The 21,875-nt window shown below is 38.8% G+C and overlaps 1 protein-coding gene across 6 annotated transcripts in view; it reads right to left on the bottom strand.

The window, feature by feature from the left end:
• DCUN1D5 (defective in cullin neddylation 1 domain containing 5) overlaps positions 1–4,187 on the bottom strand; it is a 29,243-nt gene extending 25,056 nt beyond the window's left edge. The window contains exons 1-2 of one of the 6 annotated variants that reach the window (XM_081152802.1): positions 3,774–4,187; positions 1,563–1,654 (exon numbers count right to left, since the gene is read on the bottom strand). In XM_081152802.1, coding sequence (XP_081008928.1) covers positions 1,563–1,654; positions 3,774–3,859 — 178 coding nt within the window. In that variant the 5' untranslated portion in view covers positions 3,860–4,187. Of the gene's footprint in view, positions 1–1,562; positions 1,655–3,501 lie in introns of all 6 variants that reach the window. The other 5 variants (XM_081152805.1, XM_081152807.1, XM_081152804.1 and 2 more) reach the window with 5 other exon arrangements.
• Positions 4,188–21,875: the final 17,688 nt, after the last annotated feature.

Here is a 21,875-nt window from a genome sequence, read left to right as displayed (position 1 = left end):
TAAAACATGGATTAACACTGCCTACTTAACTGAATGGTCATTAGGAAAAGTTACATAATCAGCATAATTTTTGAAATAAAGATAGCAATTATTATGCTGGCTATTACAAAAATGCTAGTATAGGAAATAAATACTAACTAGAATCTTATGCTACCCAGGAAAGGCCTTACGAGAGGTAAAACAAACAAGCATGAAAAACACACACACCCGAACTAATTAATTTTATAATATCTAGTAACCTCATAAGTAAAATAAGATGACTGGCCTTTTGATTCTATATCTTGCGTAACAATAAAACTGGCATTTTGAATAATGGGTCAACATTTTAAATGGAGGTCAGTAATAAAATGAATTCCCTTCATTTAATTTGGGTTAGTGGTTGTCTTGGGATGCCAGTAATAGCAGTTTTTCTGGTCTAGAAAGAATCTGTTCTGTTACTAAACAATTTTTAAATTATACTTTTGGGATCACTCAGCTGATCCCAACAGCAAAGTTACTGTCCCCCACACTCGCAGTCTTACAGTTAGTCTAAACTTGTATCTCAAGTTCAGAGTACACTTGAAGCCTTAAATTGATTACACTACATATAATACAATGACTGCATATACACTGTTCTATTTTAAACAAACACTCTGGGAATGATAATGATAAAAGGCGGGGGGGCGGGGAGGCAGGTAAGAGAAAGAAAAAAGGGGGAAAAAGAGCTTTAAAATCAGTAATTTGGAAAGACAAAAAGCATTCTAATGGGGAAAAAATTTCATATATGCTTATAAGGAAGTTAATAAGTGGAAAACAAGTGTTCTTTTTCATATATTTGCTTAACTCTTTGGCTTCATCCCTGGCTTTGACTTTCACCCCAACCTAGGCCAGAAGCTTTACATCTACTAGTTACAGGATTTAGTTTGAGTTAGCTTCTTGAAGAAGCATTCCCTGATATTTTCAAGGCTGGGTTACATATTCCTCCTATAAAATTTCACAGTGCATCTTTCTAATAAAACATTTATCACACTCTATTAATATCATTCTGCTTATTTTTTATTCATTATTGCATCTCTTATAGTAGTGGCTAAATAGCAATTATTAAGGGGTGTGTTGTGCGATGATAGGTCTGAGTTTTTAATCTTTTACTCTGTTTCCCGAAAAGTTTCAGAAAATGTCAGTTTCTGGTTCAGAAAAACTCCCAAAAGAAAATGAAAATAAAAAATAAAAACTATGTATAGTGTAAAGTGTTTTATCACATACTTTGTGTTTTCCAGACTACCAATGCTACTTTAGCGAATGGATGTAAACCAGTAAGTGAAACTGTCTGTTTACAGATTGTATTAATAGTAAGTGAGTTTCCCCCCTCACTAAATATATACTGAATTATGTATTTAAAGACATAGCCTGAAAGAGAACCAAATTCTTAGCCTACCCACAATCCTAAGTGTTGGCCCTGATCCCAGCACACAGCACTAACACACAGCAGGCCTGAAATAAATAGTTTGTTAAATGAATGAACCAAAAAAAAAAAAAAAGTTTTAAAGCATGTGACTAATATCTTCTTATATTAATTTCATTACCTGCATACTCATAAAACCAAGCCAGGCACTTCTTGCTTGAAAAATGTTCCTCTCCACTTATTAGTCTAGCAGGGGGTTGGGATCTGCAATAGCTTAGAAAACACACAAATGCCTAAGAATTTTATCGTCTCAACTTATAGTGAGTTCAACATGAACTACATCAATTCAAACTAAACAAAGTATTTTTTTTTTTTACAGCTAGTGTTATGGGGGGGGAAATGGAGTTGTTAAGTATTTGCAATTTGATACAGTAGTCTACACATAAAAATTTGTGGCTAACAAAACCCAAATGCTACTTTGCTCACTATAAAATTCAAAAAATATCAACAAAAATTAATTCCCCAGATCTCAAAAGACCACACAGAAGTTCAATCTAATGGTCTCAATGCAGGACTGGTAGTTGGGAAAGTATAAATCTTCATAATGATTCTTCTGAATTTCATGGAAATTATATTTGTGTATAACAGATACATATTTGAAAACAAAACCTTAAAAGTATATTTTGATGGTTAATTTATCAATATTTCAAAATAAAACTATATTATTTAAAGTTGTTTATCATCTACCAAACTTAAATAGATATTTAAAGATAAAAGATGATTCAGGATCTAAATGTGTAATTAAATTCCACAGATTCAAAAACAAGAACAAAAAAACCCCCCAAACCCTAAAAAATAACATTAGCACAAATAATTAAGCCAAAGTTATTTAATTCGATTCTGTTTCTCTTTTCCATAAAGTCATTTAAAGTTGGGAAGTTCATAAAGGGCCTTTAGGATATAATGAACTTCAGAAAACCTTTTCTCCAGGAGTTCAAACAGTTACACTACCACAACGATATAGAAGTACTACAACTTCTGCAACTGAGTAAAGTACTGTGTAATGTAAAATAAGGCTACCATATTTAAAAGTTTAAGTTGATAGAGCAAAGTATCACCTGAGTTCTAATAATGACTGCTCAGCTATTTTAAGTGCTTAATTTAAATAATTTTGATACATTATATACTTAACGTACCTACAAGTTAGAGTAATAGAAAACTAACCTCCATGTTTCATAAAAATTTGAGCTAGTGGAGTAACCATGTCAAATTCTAGTGTGAGTTACCAAGAGGTATAAGAAAACGGCATCATCTTTCACAGTAATTGCCCAAGAAATATACTTAGGCTGTGTTTTCCCAAACAGCCTAATGAAAGAAAAAAACTGAACCAATTACAAAAAGAAAGATGAAGACTAAGTAAGTTACCTACCTCACATATTAAGCGTATCTCTAAGGACAGTCCTATCATTATCTCTCCTTTATAATGCTGGTTACAGTCTTCTTTTAATGGTAGCATCTGAAGTTGTCACACTAAGTGCCAACCACAGATACAAAGACACTCCATAAGGAGATTTAAAAAAAAACAAACACTTCTCACACCTAAATTGCAGTAATTTTTTGCAGCATACAATGTTGCTGTGGTGCCCCAATGACATGTTACAATAGAATCAAAGAGCTACAACTACAGCTCTGCTTTGTTTTCTTTTTCTCCAAGGGGATACAGAGTACAATAGCTCTCAATTATTAATATTTATATTGAGAGCAACAGCATCCTGAATGCTGGAAGACAAAATGCATGCAGGGCCTTCCCAATTCGGCACACAGGGACTTGGCGCAGGTGGAGGCACTATACTTCAGGAAAATGGGGCTCCTGCGATTTAAAAGGCCTCCTGCTGGGATGCTCCGGGTTGGACCACTAAATCTGGAGGCCAATTACAACATGGGGAGCTTTCCTTTCTATCATCCCCATGGCAGTTGTCAGATCAAGATTTCTCCTGTTCTGCTCCTTTCTTCACTCTACAAAGAAATTCTAGAAGTAACATTTCCACGGATCTGTGTGGGAAACAGGCGGAGGAGGGGTTAAGAGAGCAGGGGTAGGGGAAAGAGCGCATTTTACGTACGCATTCCTGTTTCCCCACCCTCCGGGGCACGTAGATTCTAACGTGGGGCGACTCGGCCAGTCCCTCCACAGGCGCCGGGGAGCACACGCACCGAACACGAGGCGGAGTCGGGCGCAGAGACTCGCGGGGTTCTGCGCCTACCACGTAGGTTTATGGGGCGGGGGGTGGGGGAGGTCCACCTCTCCCCAGCTCGAGCCTCAGAGACCCGGCCCGCCGCCGCCTCCTCTGGCCGTCCAGCAGAGGAAAGACTGAAGGGTGGGGGGAGGTGGTACCTGGAGATTTTACACTTTTTGAGGCCACCGTCTTCCGCTACTGCCGCTGCCACCCCAGAGGATTTTCTCTTCTTCTTCACCGGCATCTTCCGCCCTCCCCGGCAGGGCGGGCAGGGGAGCCGGGGGAGGGGGTCGCTGTCCGCTGAAGCCTCCTCAGGGCTGGCACCCGGTTCCCAGAGACAGCAGCAAGCGTAGGAGCAAAGTCTCCAGCCCGTACCACAGCGGCCCAGCCCGGCCCCCGGCCGCTCCCGCGTCTCCTCCTCGTCTTTCTCTGCTCGGGGTAGCGGGTCACTTCTCGCCGGTCGACACTGCGGCTTGGCCACACCGGGAAGGGAGAGCGCGGACGGCGCGGCACCGCCACCAGTCACAGACTCCGAGAGCAAGAGGCTCAGGCTGACCCGGATGCGCCTCGCCGAGGGCCGGAAGTGACGCGACGCAGGGCGGGCCGCCGGGAGGGGCGTGGCTCTGCTTGCAGCCGGCGGGCCTCCTCCCGGGCGGGCGGCTGCCGCTTCCCCGCGGCGAGCGGGGAGATCCGGCTCGGCTGGCCCTTGGACCTTCTCGGGGGTCCGGGGGTCCCGGCCTTTCTCAAGAAACTCCCACCCCGCCCTAATGCTGGTAAGTCACCTCCAAGAACTGTTTTATGATTCCACTAATACTCTGCAGCTGGCCTTGAAAATAACCTGGTGAGGTAAACCAGATTTCACTTCCGAGCTCTTCCACTGGGTTGCCCGACGTTCACTGTTACCCACTCCTTCCGTGAACATTTTCTTTTTGGGCCAGCGATCAGCTGCCCGCTCTCACACCCCTTCTTCGTAGTCCCTCACCTCTTTCCCTTGTTAAAACTTAGCTCTACCATTTCTCACCTCTCGGGACAGTAGGTGGTCGCTGACCTAGTAAAGAGGAATTTGGGGAACATTTCTAAGGGGACTTCCTTCCAACTTTTTACCCAAAACACTTGTAATCACTCCAGCTTCAGGGACAGTATTGTTTATAAGTAAAGGTTGTTGCATGTAAAGGGTATATAGAAAGTCGCTTTAGTCAATATATATGTGAAATAAGTTCACACCTGTAAACCAGTGTGTGATTACAGAGGATGAAAAGTCTCTTTAAGTTCAGCAACAGCCCATGTGGTTCTAGTGAGATGACCTCCACCTTGGCACGCTCATTTGGCCAATCAGAATATCCTGTTTCCTTAGTGCCCTAATTGGTTCAGAAGGACATAGGATCCAAACCAGGCCGATGGGTACCCATGACATGAAACTGAACCCTCAGGAAGCAACTTATTTCCTATGGACTTGAACCTGAGAGGATGTGGAGAATAAAGCCAAAGCTCAGAAGAGACCAGAACCAAGCAGAAAAACAGAAAAAACAACAAAACACCACACACCAATAAATGACCTTATGATACAGGGCCTGAATCTACTATATGCCCTGAAAATTTCAGTTACGTGAGCCGTTAAAACTCACTGCTTTGCTTTTCTTTGTTACTTAAGAAGGTTGTTCCTGAATAGCTGTAATCCTTCAACTCAATTAAAAATGCATGAGGCCAAAACATCAAATCTGGATAAGATCAAGTCTCTAAAAAAATACCATCTGTAAGTAGGGCCAGAGGAACATGTTAACACTCAGTGCAATCAGCAAGATCTAGGTTGTCAGAAAATCTACAGGAAAAAAATGACCCAGATTCTGCAACAAGTTACTAGAAGAAAATTTTAAAGGATATACCAATCCTTTTGAATATGTGATTCTTATTTGAATCTTGAGTGAAAAAATTTGAATATTATGACATTTAAGGACAATTGGAAATTTGAACGCTTGCTGAATATTTGATGAAATTCTAGAACAAGCAAAACTTACCTATAGACAGCATATCAGTAGTGCTTGGGGACTGGGATAGGGTGGTGACAGGGGGGAAGACTGACTGTAAAGCAGCACAAGGGAACTATATTGGATAATAGACATATTCCAATGTCTTAAGGTAGTGGTGTATATACTTGTCAAAGCTCATTGGACTGTACAATTAAAAATATATGCCCTTATTATATGAATATTATTCCTCAGTAAAGTTTATATAAAAAATGCAAACAAAAAAACACAAAAAATGATAGGATACTATTAGAAATAACGAAGTTTATTAAAAGCTAAATATCCCTTTTCACAAGTAGGCAAAATAAGTGGAATAAAAATCTAAATGATGGAGACAGACCTCAGAGGACAATGTTCAGGGGATATTCTTCCAGAGAGCAGAATTAAGGCTGAATCAAGGGCTAAGGAACCCTTCAGGATGCTTGTCTAGCAGGCGCCCAGCATTGCTGTGGCCCAGTGACTATTGTGTATCTTCCATTCCTTTCTAAATTGGAGTATTTATTATGATGATTGTGTCCCTTCTCCACTGTTGTTTATGAGAGTGGAAAGCAGATCATTGTCTCTTAGTTCGTAGGCCACTAGACCATAAAGAACCACTTCTAGACCTAAGAAAGAAGACCCTACTACACCTGGAGATTCTGGAGATTCAGCTGAATTCAGTGACTGGATAGGAGCCTACTTGCATCTAAAGAATTCTCTGGAAAAAAGTTAAAAGACTGGGTCTTTGTATGGTATTAATTCTTTCAGTCTTATTCAAACAATATTTAATGATCATTTAAAATAAACCAGGAATGCTCTAGCCGGTTTGACTCTGTAGTTAAGAGCATTGACCTGCAGACTGAAGGGTCCTGGGTTCAATTTTAACCAAGGGCATGTACCTCAGTTGCAAGTTCCATCCCTGGCCCTGGTCGGGGCGCCTGCAGTAGGCAACCACTCGATGTGCCTCTCTCACATTGATGTTTCTCTCTCTTCCTTCCTCTCTCTCTAAAAATAAAAAAAATAAACAGGAACTGGTTTTGGTTTATAAAAGGGATATAAAAGGCAGCTGTGCCTCTTGCATTCATCACGTTAACAGTCTGAAGGGGGAAGTATATGCAGCCCATATGCATTTGAGAGAACATTATGAACAAAGAATAAGGCCAATATTCTATGCTTGTTAATGATAATAAAGGGATGGTGATTGCAGAGTCATGTAGATCATTTTCTTCATTGCTTTCCCTGATCAATACCTACTGCCACCACCACACCTTCATTCTCAAAATGGAGCATTCCATTATCCCATTACTCTCACAGAAGGGGCATACTGATAGCATCGCTGCCTGTGAGCAGCACAGAAATGCTCATTATGTGGTTTTAATCTTACCTGCTGCTCATCAACACATCCATAGGATACTATTTTCTACCAAGAAGGCACCCGTAATGGAGAAAGAAACTATGACATGCATCCCTTAGTTTGGGGGAGTTATAGAATGAAGCTATGAAAAAGATATTTTAAAAGAAACTGTAGTTCTTTGTTGTGTAGAATAATTTTTTAATGAAAATAATGAGGAGGAAAGGGAGGGATGAAGCATTTAGCTTAAGCAGAAACTCATATGTTCTGGTTTCATATCCAAAGATACTTAGTGACTTTAGGTAAGATACAACACTTCCTTACCCTTCGTTTTATCCTGCTGTTACAGAGAAGGATGTGGAAAAAGCAATTAGACACTATCCATCAATAAGGGCAGTGGACATACACTTATGCCAGGTAGGGCAGAAGGTGGAAGGACTGAGATGAGACTGAGCCATAATTCTGTCATCTATTTGACATGTTGGTTATACGTGCATCCCTTAGCTTTTGGAGGTTAGAGAATGAAGCTATGAAAAATATCTTTTAAAATAGTTGTATCTGTATTAAAGCAGCCAAATATAGTGCCCTAAAATGTGCGAATTTATATATTCTATACATAGTCTATATTTTCTTAACACCTCTTTAAAATAGGGCATTTCTACTTGCCAGAAAAGCAACACAAACGCAGTGATTTACGGAATGCCATGTGGTCCTGAATTTATACAAATACTTTCCTTTCAATACATTAACATTTTCAAAACAACCCACGTCGAAATTTTGTAAAATATTCCCATACACATAAACCCCGAGAATGCCAACTAAGAGAACAGTAGAAATGAGATGTTAAAACAGGGCTTTCTGTTTTGGAGCGTTAGTCAAGTCCACAGGAATTCTTAGTTTTAGAGAGGCTCAACTATGTAATGCATGCCATGTACCCCTTACATCCTAAGCAGTGTGCTGGAGCATATCTACTGCAGCCTGACTATGGCTGTGGTTCACTCTGGGCCCCAGACTGAGGGAGTAGGGAGTAGCTACTCTCCGGAATATTACTTATTATCATGATGAAGGGAAAGGGAAACATGGTGAACCCCATGCTGGCTGTTCAAGGTTCTGTCCTGAAATGACTCGTATCACTTCTGCTTCTGTCATACACCTGAGGCTACACCTGATTTCATCAGGATAGGAATGTATAATCAATCCTCCTGCAGAGAGAGGCACCAAATAAAGATAAATACAGTCCACAACAGTATGGGGTTGGAATGAAATTTTATTCAAGACCCAGGGAAGAATGAGTTCACACAGCAGTTTTAAAGGGGAAATAGGGAAAAGCATAAGATTGGTGTCTGCTCATACCTCACATTGACACACTGTTATTTTCCAAAGATGGTCGCAGTGATCTTTCAACCCACTTGTTCTTCTAGAACCTTACCACTCCCTCTCAATAAATGGAGCCTGGTTAATAATTATCATCATGTTCATCATCATCATCCTTTATCATCAATATTGGTTCATTAATTGTGAGACAAATTACCATACTAATATGTCCAGTGGCCAATAACAATGCTGAAACCTTACCAGAAGGACTAAGAATTAGTGCTGGACACCTGATTCACCTTCCAGCTTATGAATATGTACCCCAAATAAAGAAAAGTGGTTCACAAAATCACATCACTCCTGGCAGAAAATGTACTGTGTTGATGTCTTGCTGCAGAGGAAAACTTTTCAGATGAGTGGTAGAAAGGACCGAAAGTGAGTGCAGGCAGTTTGTGTTTAGGTATGTTCTTATAAGCATCTTCATAGTCTTAGGCTTAGATTGGAGGTGTTTTTGTCACACTTTCCAAACAGTATTGGAAAGTGGCATAGTGGGAAAGGTTAAAGTGAGAACCATAATAGGACTGAGGGGTTTGCCTTTTTAAGTTTTGCAACCTTGAATAAAACATTTATCATGCCTAAGTTTTACCATCTGTATAATATAATAAAATATATGCCTTAGCCAGACATCACAACATCGTATTGTTGAAAATACAAGAAAATAAATGTGAGTGTGTTATCAAAACTGCTAAGGGGTGCATAATTATGTGTCAGCTGGAGTCCTTGGGGTATACCCTACAAAAACCAAGTTCTTCTAGTCTAGAAACAGTTTATCTAAGGTTGTTCACAGAATGAAAGGATGGGATCGCAAAGAAGGGGACATGTAAAAGAAGTGAGTTATTGTTTCCCATTCCCACCCAAGTTCTGGTAATGGGACTTTCCCTTCATATCACTACTACCTTTATTGAATGTCTATGGCCATGTCTTTATTTTCAGGGATCTTAACCAAGTTCTCAACAACTGAAAATAGGATTGTCTACACAGAGCAGTTTGAATGGGACTAGGCAAATTCTTAGGCCATGGTTAGGCATTACTTCTCTGGAAAAATCCAAAGGTGGCATGTGGGCAGTCACTGAAGTCCCTCACTGCAGCACAAAGCAGGTTAGTTCACCTGTCTGCAGCAGAGGCGACGATTCCTAGAAAGACAGAAAATGACCTGCAGTTAGTCTCTTTTACTTTCCACCTGTACAGCTGTAGTCTCTGGCAGTGGCAAGGTAGGTGTTTCTTAATGCGCAATCTGCTTTTCTCCACATGTTCTTTGCAGATCTCCCCCCCCCCATTTATAGCTTCATGGAGATCTCTCCCAAGTTAGAGCCCTACCCAACTCTTGAACCCCTTCCTAGACAAGATAATGTTCTTTCAGGGCCTATACTTTTAACTTGCAAGAGGCTTCTTGTCTCTTAAGAAAATACGGCTCATGAGAATCAAAAGTTTTGGCTTTCAGTTGCATTTTTTCTTAACTATCATGGGGTTTCAAAGCATAGTTTTATAGTAAAAAAAAAAACCAAAAACTAAACAACTGTTTTTCCTTTCTGATTTTACAGTCAATTCTGGAGGCAACAAGAATGACACTGACTAAAAAGGTCATGAGTAAGAATGTGCAGAAAAGATAACCACACAATTTTTTTCCAGATATTTTTCTCTCTATGGGCTAAACAACAAGAGAATTCTGAGACAATCTCCATTGAACTCTTCCACATTCTATATGCAGCTAAAGCTCCCATCTGCACATCCTTCTGGTATAACCTATACCTGGGACCAGTGACGTAACTTATAGGGCCCTGAGCAAAATGAAAATGCAAAGTCCTTTGTCCAAAAATTATTTAATCTGAGAGCAGGCCATTAAACCCAGGGCAGGGCTCTTGTAAGCATGAGGCCCTGCAGAGACTGCATGCTCAAGAAGCCAGCTCTGTATACACTTTCAAAGTAAGTCAAGGCCTGAGTGACCCAAAGTTTCATTCAGTGGAGCTCCACGTTTCTGTGTCTGAGTGCTATGTGTTCTAAAAGTTGTTCTTTTGTATTTCAGAGACACAAATTACATTTCCCACCCTATCTTGCAATCAGGAATTGCCATAAGAAGGTCCTATGTAAGGCCTCACTCTTTATCTGCCAATCAGCCAGATTCAAAATAACTCAGGAGAGAATTCTATCATTTTAGAGAATAGTGGAGCCACAAAATAGAAGAGGTCTAGATCCTTGAATCATCACATGGCAGACTGCCTGCCAAATATTACACTGAATTGTCAAATGAAGGAGAAATGTAATAAATGTATTAAAAAAAACTATAGCTTTTATTATGTAAAAACCAGAGAAATTTTGGGGTTTACTATAACATTTGCCATACCTTGATTGTATGTTAGGACTAGCTTATGTTAAAATAAGAAAGGACACCAAAATCTTAATATAACAAAAATTTATTTCTTATTTCTGGTATGCCATCCAGAAGATGATACTCATCATAGCTGCTCAGGGAACCAGGATGGTAAAATTTCACCATGACTTATGTTTCCATGATCATCACAGCAGTGGGAAAGAACCATGATTATATATTGATTTTTCAGGTGTCTGTGTGTATGTGATACATCACTTCTACTTACATTTCAAAGATCATAAGTCAAAATGGCTATGCCTATCTTTAAAAAGAGCAAAGAAGTATAATTCCATGTGCCAATAAAGGGGGAATCCAGGCATCTTTTGTAAGTAACAGTCATGAGTACCACATGAATATAAATGTTGGTTTTGGAAGGAGAGTGCTGCCATACAGAAACTTAAAATATGTTGTATAGCATAAGTAGACAGGCAGCAGGCAGCAAAAAAAACAGTAGCAGGTTGGTTAGCTGGAGATCTCTAGTGTACCTCTATAAAATATTTAGTAAAACTGTCCCCCCGTGAAAAGTAGAAGGTAGATCATGAGCCGTGAGACTAATTCTAAGGGAAGTAGATAGAGGAAGGGTAATGGTGTGAAGTGACACGATCTTTTTGCAAAAATCATATTAAGGGAATTACTTTTGTTATCCAAACCTATTGTTTCAGTTAGCCTCCAGAAAGCCATCATTAAGTTGAGAGGGGCATTTGTATGAGGAAGCAAAGAAATCATTCTTGATAATTACATATAGGAAAGAACTAGATATGAAATTTAGAATATGAAACTAAAAGCAAATATATCAGAAAGCCTATTAAGTTTCTAAGGGAGTTGTACGGTTAATGAAACCATGTGCCTGGACTAAAAAAGACTGAGCAATCATCAAGCACCCATAGTTTCCCCAGAAAGCCCAGATAACTTATTTTTTCAGTTTATAGGTTGTACCTTGAGGACCCACATTTAAACCTGATGGTAAGGCCTGTGCTTCACATGGAGATGTGATTAACTGACTTCACAACCTCATTCCTGACAAGTACACTAGATATGTGATAGGAATAACTTTCATTGGTCTCAGTGAGTAAGTTTCTTAATAGTGTAAATTTTCAAATTTCCTACTTGTTAGATATCTTTAGGGATCAAAGGGGCCAAGTCAATGTTGAAGAATAGGAACTGTAACTTGGCCTCTTCTTTTGTTTTAAATGTATCCTGGGCTACCCTGTTGAATATACTGATGCTCCGTTTTTTTTGGTGTTCTGGTCTCTTAGCAACAGGCTGTGATGTTAGAGGGTTATTTATCAAAGAATTTATCCAAAAAAAGATGCTAGACTGTGAAGCAGAAAGCTCTGATTTAACTGCATGTTATTCAACAATCGTGTTATGTAAATAAAAATGGAAGTAGAAATAGAAAATAAAAGACTCAAAATAACAGTTTATGTGAACATTTTTATTAATAATTGTCATGGTATTAAAAACACTTTCCCTTCAACACTTTACATCAGTGGTTATGTATTTTTAAAAAATACTATTTTAAAAAAGAGTATTTGAAAAAATACTATTAAAAAGCAGTTACAAGTCTGAGCAAGACTGTTTCCTGCAATTAAAAGGTAAGCTAGATCATGCACACAGTAAAAGCAGCATCAAAGCATCTAAAAAAATAGGCCGCATCACTACGGAGGGAAAGATTATCTATTAATATGTTTTGATAATGTTTTACGCTAAGAACCTAGCATACTTCATTACACCGAAAGGCATAATTAAAAGCACTATATCAGACAAATGTTTACCACATGATATGGTATAGGTGCAATAAACTATGTTTGGAAACAAACTTACATGTGAATGTGTAGCAGAGCTTTTCTCATTCTAAGCAAATGTGAATTTTCTGAAATCAGTAAAAATAATACTGTTATCAGCAATAGAAATGCTGAGAGGAGTCACTTAGAAAATGTAGCTAATATGTTAGGAAAAAAATTTCCCCTTTTCTCAATTCCTTTTAGGAAAATAGGATTTTCTATATTTGACACTGTAGTGGACATTAAATACAGGGATGGGCAAAAGTAGGTTTGCAGTTCATATGGTAAGTAATACAATAATTAATAAACACAAGAATAAACTTTCATGTACTCATAACTGTAAACCTACTTTTGCCAACCCCTATATAATGCCTTACTATAATGCTGATGGGGTTTTTTTAACATTGACCTCAGGGTACTGCTTGCTTTTCATGAATCGATAAAATTAATATTCAAAAATTATTAGTCCATTATCAAAAATTGTTATTGAAAAATAAGATCTATTCATACATTTGTAATGATTGCCTGACTATTCTACATTTTAAAATGTAATATACCTTAAAAGCAAAACAAGTTCTACCTAATTCATTCAACTACTGAGTGCCTATTATGTACCAGACATTTTACTAGATGCTGAAGATCCAGAAAATGAATTAGATACAGACCCTGCCCTAGAGAAAATCATAGTAGAAAAAAGATACATAAACTGATAATGGTACTTTACAACTGACAAAACCATGAGAATGTGAATGAATTAGCTTTAGATTAAACTGGCAACTATGCATAGGATACAGGGAAATACTAAAGGCAAGAGAGCACCTGCAATGCTAATCATGATCCAGAAGTAAATTAATGAGGGACTAAATTAAGGTTAAGGCAATGGAAATATAAAGAGCACAAATGATGTAAATCAAACTAAAGAAAATCACAGGCTAAGATCAAAATGGATCTTCAGGGGTAATACAGACACAAAAAATAGTAACAGAACTATCAGATACTCCATCCCCAAAGGTGGAATATAGGAACAGAAAAGGGCCAAGGCGCAGTCAACAGCATTATTAGTTGGAACACCACATTGGCTGCAGCTAAGTCAAATCAACCTGTATTCATTCCCTGCACAGCACCTCTGGCAGTGAGAGGCACATGACCCCAGGAGGAAGTAATGAGTATAAATAAGGTCTTAGACAGGGCAGTGTCCTGGGTGGCTAGTGACACCTATGGTCTAAGTGCCCATCAGTACATGAGTGGATAAAAAGCTGTGGCACATTTACACCATGGAGTACTAGGAGGCTACAAAAAAGAAGGAACTCTTATCTTTTACAACAGCATGGATCAACCTGGAGATTATGCTGCTAAACAAAATAAACGAGTCAGAGAAAGACAAAAACCATATGATCTCACTTATATGTGGAACTGAATAAACAAAGTGAGGAAAAAAATAGAGCTAGAGGCATGGACACCTGGAACAGACTGACAGAGGTCAGAGGGAAGGGGGTGGGGACTGGATGAAAGAAGGTTGAAGACATTAGCCAAAGAACATATATGCATAGCCCGTGGACACAGACTATATTGTGTGGTGATGGCTAGAGGGGGGGGCTAGGGGGCTGGGTGGAGGTGGGGAAAGTGGGGGGCATCTGTAATAGTGTCAACAATAAATAAATTTAAAAAAAGAAAGGGAAGTATTTATTCCCAGTAGATCAGCACCAAGATATCTAGTCCAGAAATATTTTCTATTTGCTCTTTTACTTTCATGGAAAATCGAATGAAAACTCCAATGGCAGGTCTTAGCCCTCTCCCAAGCAGGCCGCATAAAGAAAGGGAGGAGAGAATCTAGCAATGAATTTCAGTTATAAAGAGGCATATACAATTAAAGAACGAGCAAATGCTCAAGGAATTAAGTACCATTTAAGACAGAAGATTCACAAATGAATATACCCTAAGAAAAAGTTGAAATATAACTGCAATATGATTTTAATTTATTGATTTTAGAGAACGGAAGCGAGAAAGAACGAGGAAGAGAGAGAGAGAAACATCAATTTGTTGTTCCACTTATTTATGCCTTCATTGGTTGATTCTTGTATGTGTCCTGATGGGGGATTGAATGTGCAATCTTAGCATATTGGGATTATGCTCTAACCAACTGAGCTACCCAGTCAGAGCCTATAATCACGATATGATTTTAAAATAAGTATGTTGACTTCCACTTCTAACCACAATGTAGTAAGTGGAACCAGATGTACCCTTCATTTAAAACAACTAGAAAACTGGACAAAATATATAAAACAACTGTGTTCAGACACTAGACAATAGGCAACATAGGACTATGATCCCTGAGAGAGGAAATGAATGAGGGGAGGCCTCCAATTTCCTGGCTTTCTGACTTCACAGCAGTAACAGGGATCCCACACAGAGCATGGCTGTCTTGTTGAGTAGAGGAGACAGAAATCAGAATTCAAGAAGCCTAAGATTTCTAGAAGATATGGAACAAAGTTCTGGAAAGGAGGGAGCTAAGCAGAAAAAAGCAGCTCACAATTTTGCATGGGGGTGCCATTAAGTGTTTGCTAAATGCTAAGGCATGTGTGCATAGGATGAAATTCTATAAGGCTGGGCAAAGAATGACTAGGGTGCTGAATGAGATGAATGGTTCCCAGAGCTCACACAGGGCTGAGAATCATTCAAATTTCCACCAGCCAAAGTGGAGAGTTCTCATTGATCACTCAAGGCATTCAATAGAAACCTTAAAAGGACCACACCTTAGAGGCTAAATTATCTCTAGTGTAAAGATTATACTCTAACATCCACCCTAACAGAACTCGAAATGATCAAACAGAACTATATGTAACTTAGTTGCCTCACAAAAAGCTCAACATTCTTTAAAAGAAGACAACAAAATCCAGAGACTTGACAATATAAAGTTCACAATAATAATAATAATAATAATAATTACTGGACATACCAAGAAGCAGGAATGTAACCTAAAATCCAGGAGAAAGACAATAGAGACCCAGAAATGACAGATGATAGAATTATCAGACAATGACATTAAAAGAGTTATAACTATGTTCAAGTATTTAAAGAAAAACAGTGATAAGGAAAAAAGGAACACCTAGAGAAAAATATATACATTTAATACCTTCTCCCAAATATGGGAATATATCACATCTAAGAAAAAAAGAACAATAAATGGGGAAAAGCATAGAGAACTTGGAAACAAAAAAATCTGTTGAAATACAAACCTCAATTAACTCAAGAAATGGAAATTAACTCAAGAAAAAGAAATTAACTCAGTAATGGAAAATGCCTAGAATCAATGTACCTGACCCAGTAGAATCCCGCAAAGACTCAGGAACTGTTGGCACTAGGAACTCTAAAAGCTGGTGTGAGTGAAGCTAAAACAAGGCTGATCAGTTGAAGATGTGTTAAGAAGCAATTCAGTCCCCAGACCTTATCTCTCATTCTGTGTAACTGGGTGAGTGCTCTGACTTATATTTCAGAAGATATCTAGGGGGTTGGTCTCCTATAAGACTAAAACAGAGGGTTCTAGACTTAGGGACCCTAGGCACAATTGAGGACAGGGACAGCACATGGAAACCGGGGGACTAGGTAAACATGCATACTGGATACTGACACGCCTCAGCTTTCCTTACCCAAGAGGCCAAAACTATGGCAACCAGGCCTTTACCTTCTGGGTAGAAGACTAGAAGAATCGTCTCTGGGGACTCTATCAAATCAAGAATAAAGGTACAAACATTGTGAATCTCCAATAAAAGAACACAGATCACTCCTACAGTAAAACTCATAGCTGACAAATCCCACCTATTGGCACTTGGTTTCTTGCTCTTAACTGGGAAATGACAACGAAATATGTCCAGGTACCTAAAGAAACCTACCATAAAATACATAAATCAAAACATACACCCCAACAGAAAAGTATCAACTTGGAGGAAAAAAGAGAAGAAAATATAACAAAATTATTGTTCTCAGAGAGCTAAGATATTGTAAAATCATCAAAGGAAAAATGAGTGGTTTTTTCGTGGGTTTTTTTTAATCCTCACCCAAGAATATTTTTTCCATTGCTTTTCAGAGAGAGTGGAAGGGGGAGAGAGACATTGATGTGAGAGAGAAACATCAACTGGTTGCCTCCCACACATTCCCCAACCAGGGCTGAGGATGGAGCCTGCAACTAAGGTACGTGCCCTTGGCTCAAACTGAACCCAAGACCCTTCAGTCCACAGGCTGACTCGCTAACCACTGAGCCAAACCGGCTGGGCAAAAATGAGTGGTATTTTAAAACAAACAATCAAGGAGCAAAGTTTAACTTATAGATTTTTAAAATACAAGAGCAAAAGAAAAGTTGAAGAAAAACTATGAAGTCCCCGAAAAATTAGAGCAAAAAGACAAACACATGGAAAAAAAGAATAAAAAAGAAGAAAATTAGAGGGCCAGTCCAGGGTGGTCAATATCTGAATAAGAGGCATTAGTGAAAGTGAAGACAGTGAAAATTAGGGAAGGAAACCATCAACTAAGTAATTCAGGACAATTTCCTAGGACTGAAGGATATGATTTTTTAGATTAAAAGGGCCCACCAGTAGCCCAGCACCATGACGCAGAACAGACCTATACCAAAGCACATCACTGTGAAATTTCAGAACAGTAGGGACAAAGAGATCTTACAAGCTCACAGACAGAAAACAATAATTCACAACAAAGGATCAGGAATTGGATCAGTTTAAGCTTTTCAAAAGCAATCCTGGAAACTATAAGACAATGAAACAATGTTCTCATTATTCTGAAGGAAAATTATTTCCAATTTAAAATTCTATTCCAAGACCAACTATTAAGTATTATAGGAAACATACAAGATCTCAAGGCATGTAAGTTCTGAAAAATGTACTCATATGCATACTTTCTTCAGGTTTCTCCACAAATGTGTATCAGCAAGGCTCTCCTTTGCCCACCTTTTATAAAAGAACAAGTCTTCACCCCCATCCTGGCTTTCATACCCTCCTTCTCTGAAACACTGGCATAATACATTTTCTTTTAATCCCTCCGACCTGAAACACTCCCTAAAATATATGCTCCAAGAGGGCAAGGACTACCAATGTTCAACAGACACTCAATAAACATAAACAATGTACTGCTTTTATAAAAATAACTTTATACAAGTAGACAATGGAGCAATAGCCCAGTGTATCTATTTATGTATGAGGATAAATGCAGGCATTTTCAGATCGTACTCAGAGGCCTCTTTCTGAAAGCAGAAAGAATATTCTCCAAAAGGGGAGGAAGAGAGTATTCGCTATGTGGACAATGGTTTTCTGATTTTATCCTAAGAAACCCATCCCTCTTACCACCTTAATTAGCAGATAAAATCTATCTCTGGTCCTCCCTTTCACAAAGAAGTATGTTTCTCTTAATTCAATCTTACTGAAATTCCTTAATAGTATGACTCACTCAATGGAAATTCATCCTGAAAGAAACAGAAAACACAGACTGTCAAAAGCCTCACATGACTAGAATTGGGCTGGGTATGGTTATGGCCGAGACGGTAATAGCTGATGCTTCTCTCCCGCCCTTCACTGTAGCCTGGCTGCAGCTGCAGCTCAGAATGTCGGCTTTGAACCATAACTAGAGGCGGGCTGCCAATGATCAGCAGGAGATAGCAGAAATTGAAATAGAAGTTAACAGCAAAACTGGACTGCTTTTTAAAATGTCTATTCAATTAAGGCCTGCTATGCTTATATTTCCAAATATATGAAGCTTAAAAATATAGTCATCTCTGACAAATCCATTTCATTCATCAAATATTCACAAATTAAACTGTTTCCTGAGATTTACAGCCATCAACTTTTTAGACCTAGAAAACTGACTATGATCTCTTCTATTACAGTGACCAACTCACTCATTTCTTTTTTTTAAAATCCCAAGCACTAGTCACAGTATCAAGCACACAGTACTTAATTTTTTTTTTTTTAAATATATCTTTATTGATTTCAGAGAGAGGACAGGAGAGGGAGAGAGAGAGATAGAAACATCAATGATATCTGAGAGAGTCATTGATCGAGCCCACAATCCGAGCATGTGCCCTGACTGGGAATCGAACCCCGATCGCCTGGATCCTAGGTCGACACTCAACCGCTGAGCCACGCCCGGCCAGGCAAGCACACAGAACTTAATGAACTCATACAACCCCCTCATTTTTATAAGACAATGAGGTTCGGAATTATGTGGCTAGCTTCAGAGGTTTATTTAGAAGATAGAACTAGGACTAGCACACAGACCTTACTCCAGACTTTTCTCTTAATATCAGACCCAATTCAAACAAAGGTGTGGAGGAGAGCAACAACAAATTTTTGAATCATGAATTATGCTGGCTCTTTCATGTAGTTACTAGTCTTCCTAAAAGTTAACCAGAAAGATTTACAAATAATCCAATTAGATTTGACCTCTTCAAAGGTAACTATTTTACATGCATCTAATAAAAATTCAAAAGGAAAGATCCTAAGTTTTATATCCAAGGACAGTCTAACTTAATCTGCATGAACTCAACATTTGCAGACCCCTTCTGAAGTATACACGAATTTAATCTTTCTGCACTGTCATCTACCATCCTCAGACATGTGAAGTCAACATTTGCCTACACATCTGCATGGTAGATCATGTTCATTTAATAAAGCTCATATACCAATTCTATACTGAAGGCACTGGGGAACCACTGAAATATTTTAAGTACACAACTGACAAGGATCAGATATGCATTTTAGAAAGATCGTTTTGAAAGCAACATGGAAGAAGGTTTAGAAAAAGGACAAAACTGGAGGCAAAGAGACCTTAGGCTGCTTGCTGAAGTAATTCAAATGAGAAATGATGAAGGTCCAAATTAAATGAATGATAGAACAAATTGGAGGAGTGCAGATTTAAGCAGAGCTGCAACTGGGACCCTGGTTAATAATTTAAGAACCCAAAGAATTGCCCTGGGCAGTGTGGTTCAGTGGCTGGAATATTGGCCTGCACACCGAACGATCCTGGGCTCGATTTCCAGGCAAGGGCATATACTTGGGCCGCAGGTTCAATCCCTAGCCTGGTGGGGGTGAGTGCAGGAGGCAACCATTCGATGTGTCTCTCACATCAATGTTTCCCTCTCTCTCTTTCTCTCTCCTTTTCCTCCCTGTCACTCTCTCTCAAAAAATCAATGGAAAAAATATCCTCGGGTAAGGATTAACAACAACTAAACAAATAAAAAAGCCCAAAGAACTAAAACGTAAATTAGAATCATACTAGTGTTATAAAGTGAGTGACACCTTCAAAGTACATTTAAACTCATAATAAAAGGCAAACAACTTTTCTAACATCACCTTCATGCTGTTAAGATAGTAACCAAAGGTTACAAAAACTGTCCTTTAGATTTTGAGTAACCAAGTGTTTAAAGGTATTTTGGCTAAAACAAAGCCCCTTTTTAATCACAGCCAGCATCCTAATATGTCACCATTGAAAGGGAAAGACAGGAAATGAATCAATAAACCTCCGGCACATGCTTGGCCTGGAAAGACACAGCATATCAAGCAGCAGAAATGTGAAAACAAAGGCCCTGGGTAATTAAATTACCAGGCTGGAAACTGCTGACTGCCAGTTTAATTGTTTGAATAGTGCCCAAATTGTCTGATAAGGTGACCACTCCAAGATTTTTGCACCCTTTACTGCCTATGATCACATGGACAAATATGAGAAATTGTTCTAAAGAATGCAGGAATCCTGAATAACTTTTATTAATCACACTTATGATTCCAAAGGAAAATTTTAGAGTTACAACCTTATACAGGGGTGGGCCAAAGTAGGTTTATAGTTGTTTGTATGGAAAAATAATACAGTAATTAATAATAATACAAATAACTGTAAACCTATTGTAGCCCACGCCTATGTTTATAAATAACCTAAGACTCTTTTTAGCAAATTCATTTGCTATTACATGTTCCATGCTGCCAGATCAGGACAATCATATCCTTCAGAGATGAGCACCAACAGCTATATAAGAATTAGAAAACAAAAATTACTCAGATTAAATGTATATGCCCTTATTTACCATTATACTGGGGCGGTGTGGAGTTGGAAGAATATAAATGCAGGGTGGTAACTATCAGTAAGCACTCAAACATTGCTCAGTATACTAGAGCAAGCCAGTTTTCTCCCTTGATTCAGTTAGCATTTCCTCATTCATGTTTATCTTCGGAAGTGCAAAACAACAGGAAAATCCTTTCAAAAACTGAACAAAGAAGCAGCTCAGCCTACTCAACCTGGCAGTGCTCTCCTGCTGGCTTCACTAAGTAAATACGGGGTATAAGGCCAAAGTAGACTATTACTTCATTCATTCAACTGGTGTTTATAAAAAGCTGTGTATTATGCGAAGTCCTTAGCAGAAGCTTACAATCTAGTAGAGATAAAAAGATACACACGAAGACTTTAAATGACAATGAAAGGCAGTATGTAGGAAAGAGAACTATAATGCTCTCATAAGAGGAAATCAATGTGGGCAGAATTAACTGAAAAAGACTTTATTGAAGAGATGGAACTTCAAGTGGGCCTCTAAAAAAGGGAAGATTTGACTATGTAGAGAGCAAACGGCTTTCTAGGTCTCCAGATCAACATGAGCACAGATTTGGAATCAGAAATTTACATGAAATCAGAAATTTCTATTTTGAAAACCAATATGGAGATCAGCCTAGCTATGGGTTTTGTGGTCATTAGATTTGGTAAGAAGTCCACTGGCCAGTTTCCAAAGTACTGAAGACAGGAGCTCGAGTGCTTCTTGTGTCCATTGCCCACCATAGTAGACATGCTTTGCCTATTTCTAGTTTTAATGATAACATTAAATTAATATCTACCCAGATTCAATTCAATGGAATGATATGCTTAAGGGGATGTAGAAAGGGCAGAGAATCCTTCAGGCAGAAGAAACAGTAATGTGCAAAGTCACTAAGACAGTAGAAACTTGTTAAATTCAAAGAATTTTAAGGATAGTGGAGTCGGTAAAAGCTCAGCCTTTGAAGTCAGACTAAGGCCTAAGCCTTGGTTATGCCACTTACTGGCTTACTTGCTCTGTGACTTGGGCAAATTGTTTAACCTCTCTGGGTCTGTTTCCTCTACTGTAAAATAGAGATATTAATAGTCCCTATCTGATAAGGGTTTAGAGAAGACAAATAACACAGCATATGTACAGGAGTTAGCATAATGCCTAGCACATTGTAACTGTTCAAGAAATGATAATCTTGCCCTGGCCAGGTGGCTCAGTTGGTTGGAGAGTCATTCCATACACCAACAGGATGAGGGTTCAATTCCTAGTCAGAGTGCATACCTAGGCTGCAGGTGCCCAGGTTGGGGTGAGT

The sequence above is a fragment of the Miniopterus schreibersii genome, assembly GCF_964146895.1.
Source record: "Miniopterus schreibersii genome assembly, chromosome: 12".
Classification (NCBI taxonomy): domain Eukaryota; kingdom Metazoa; phylum Chordata; class Mammalia; order Chiroptera; family Miniopteridae; genus Miniopterus; species Miniopterus schreibersii.
This window is presented reverse-complemented; position numbering and strand designations above follow the sequence as displayed.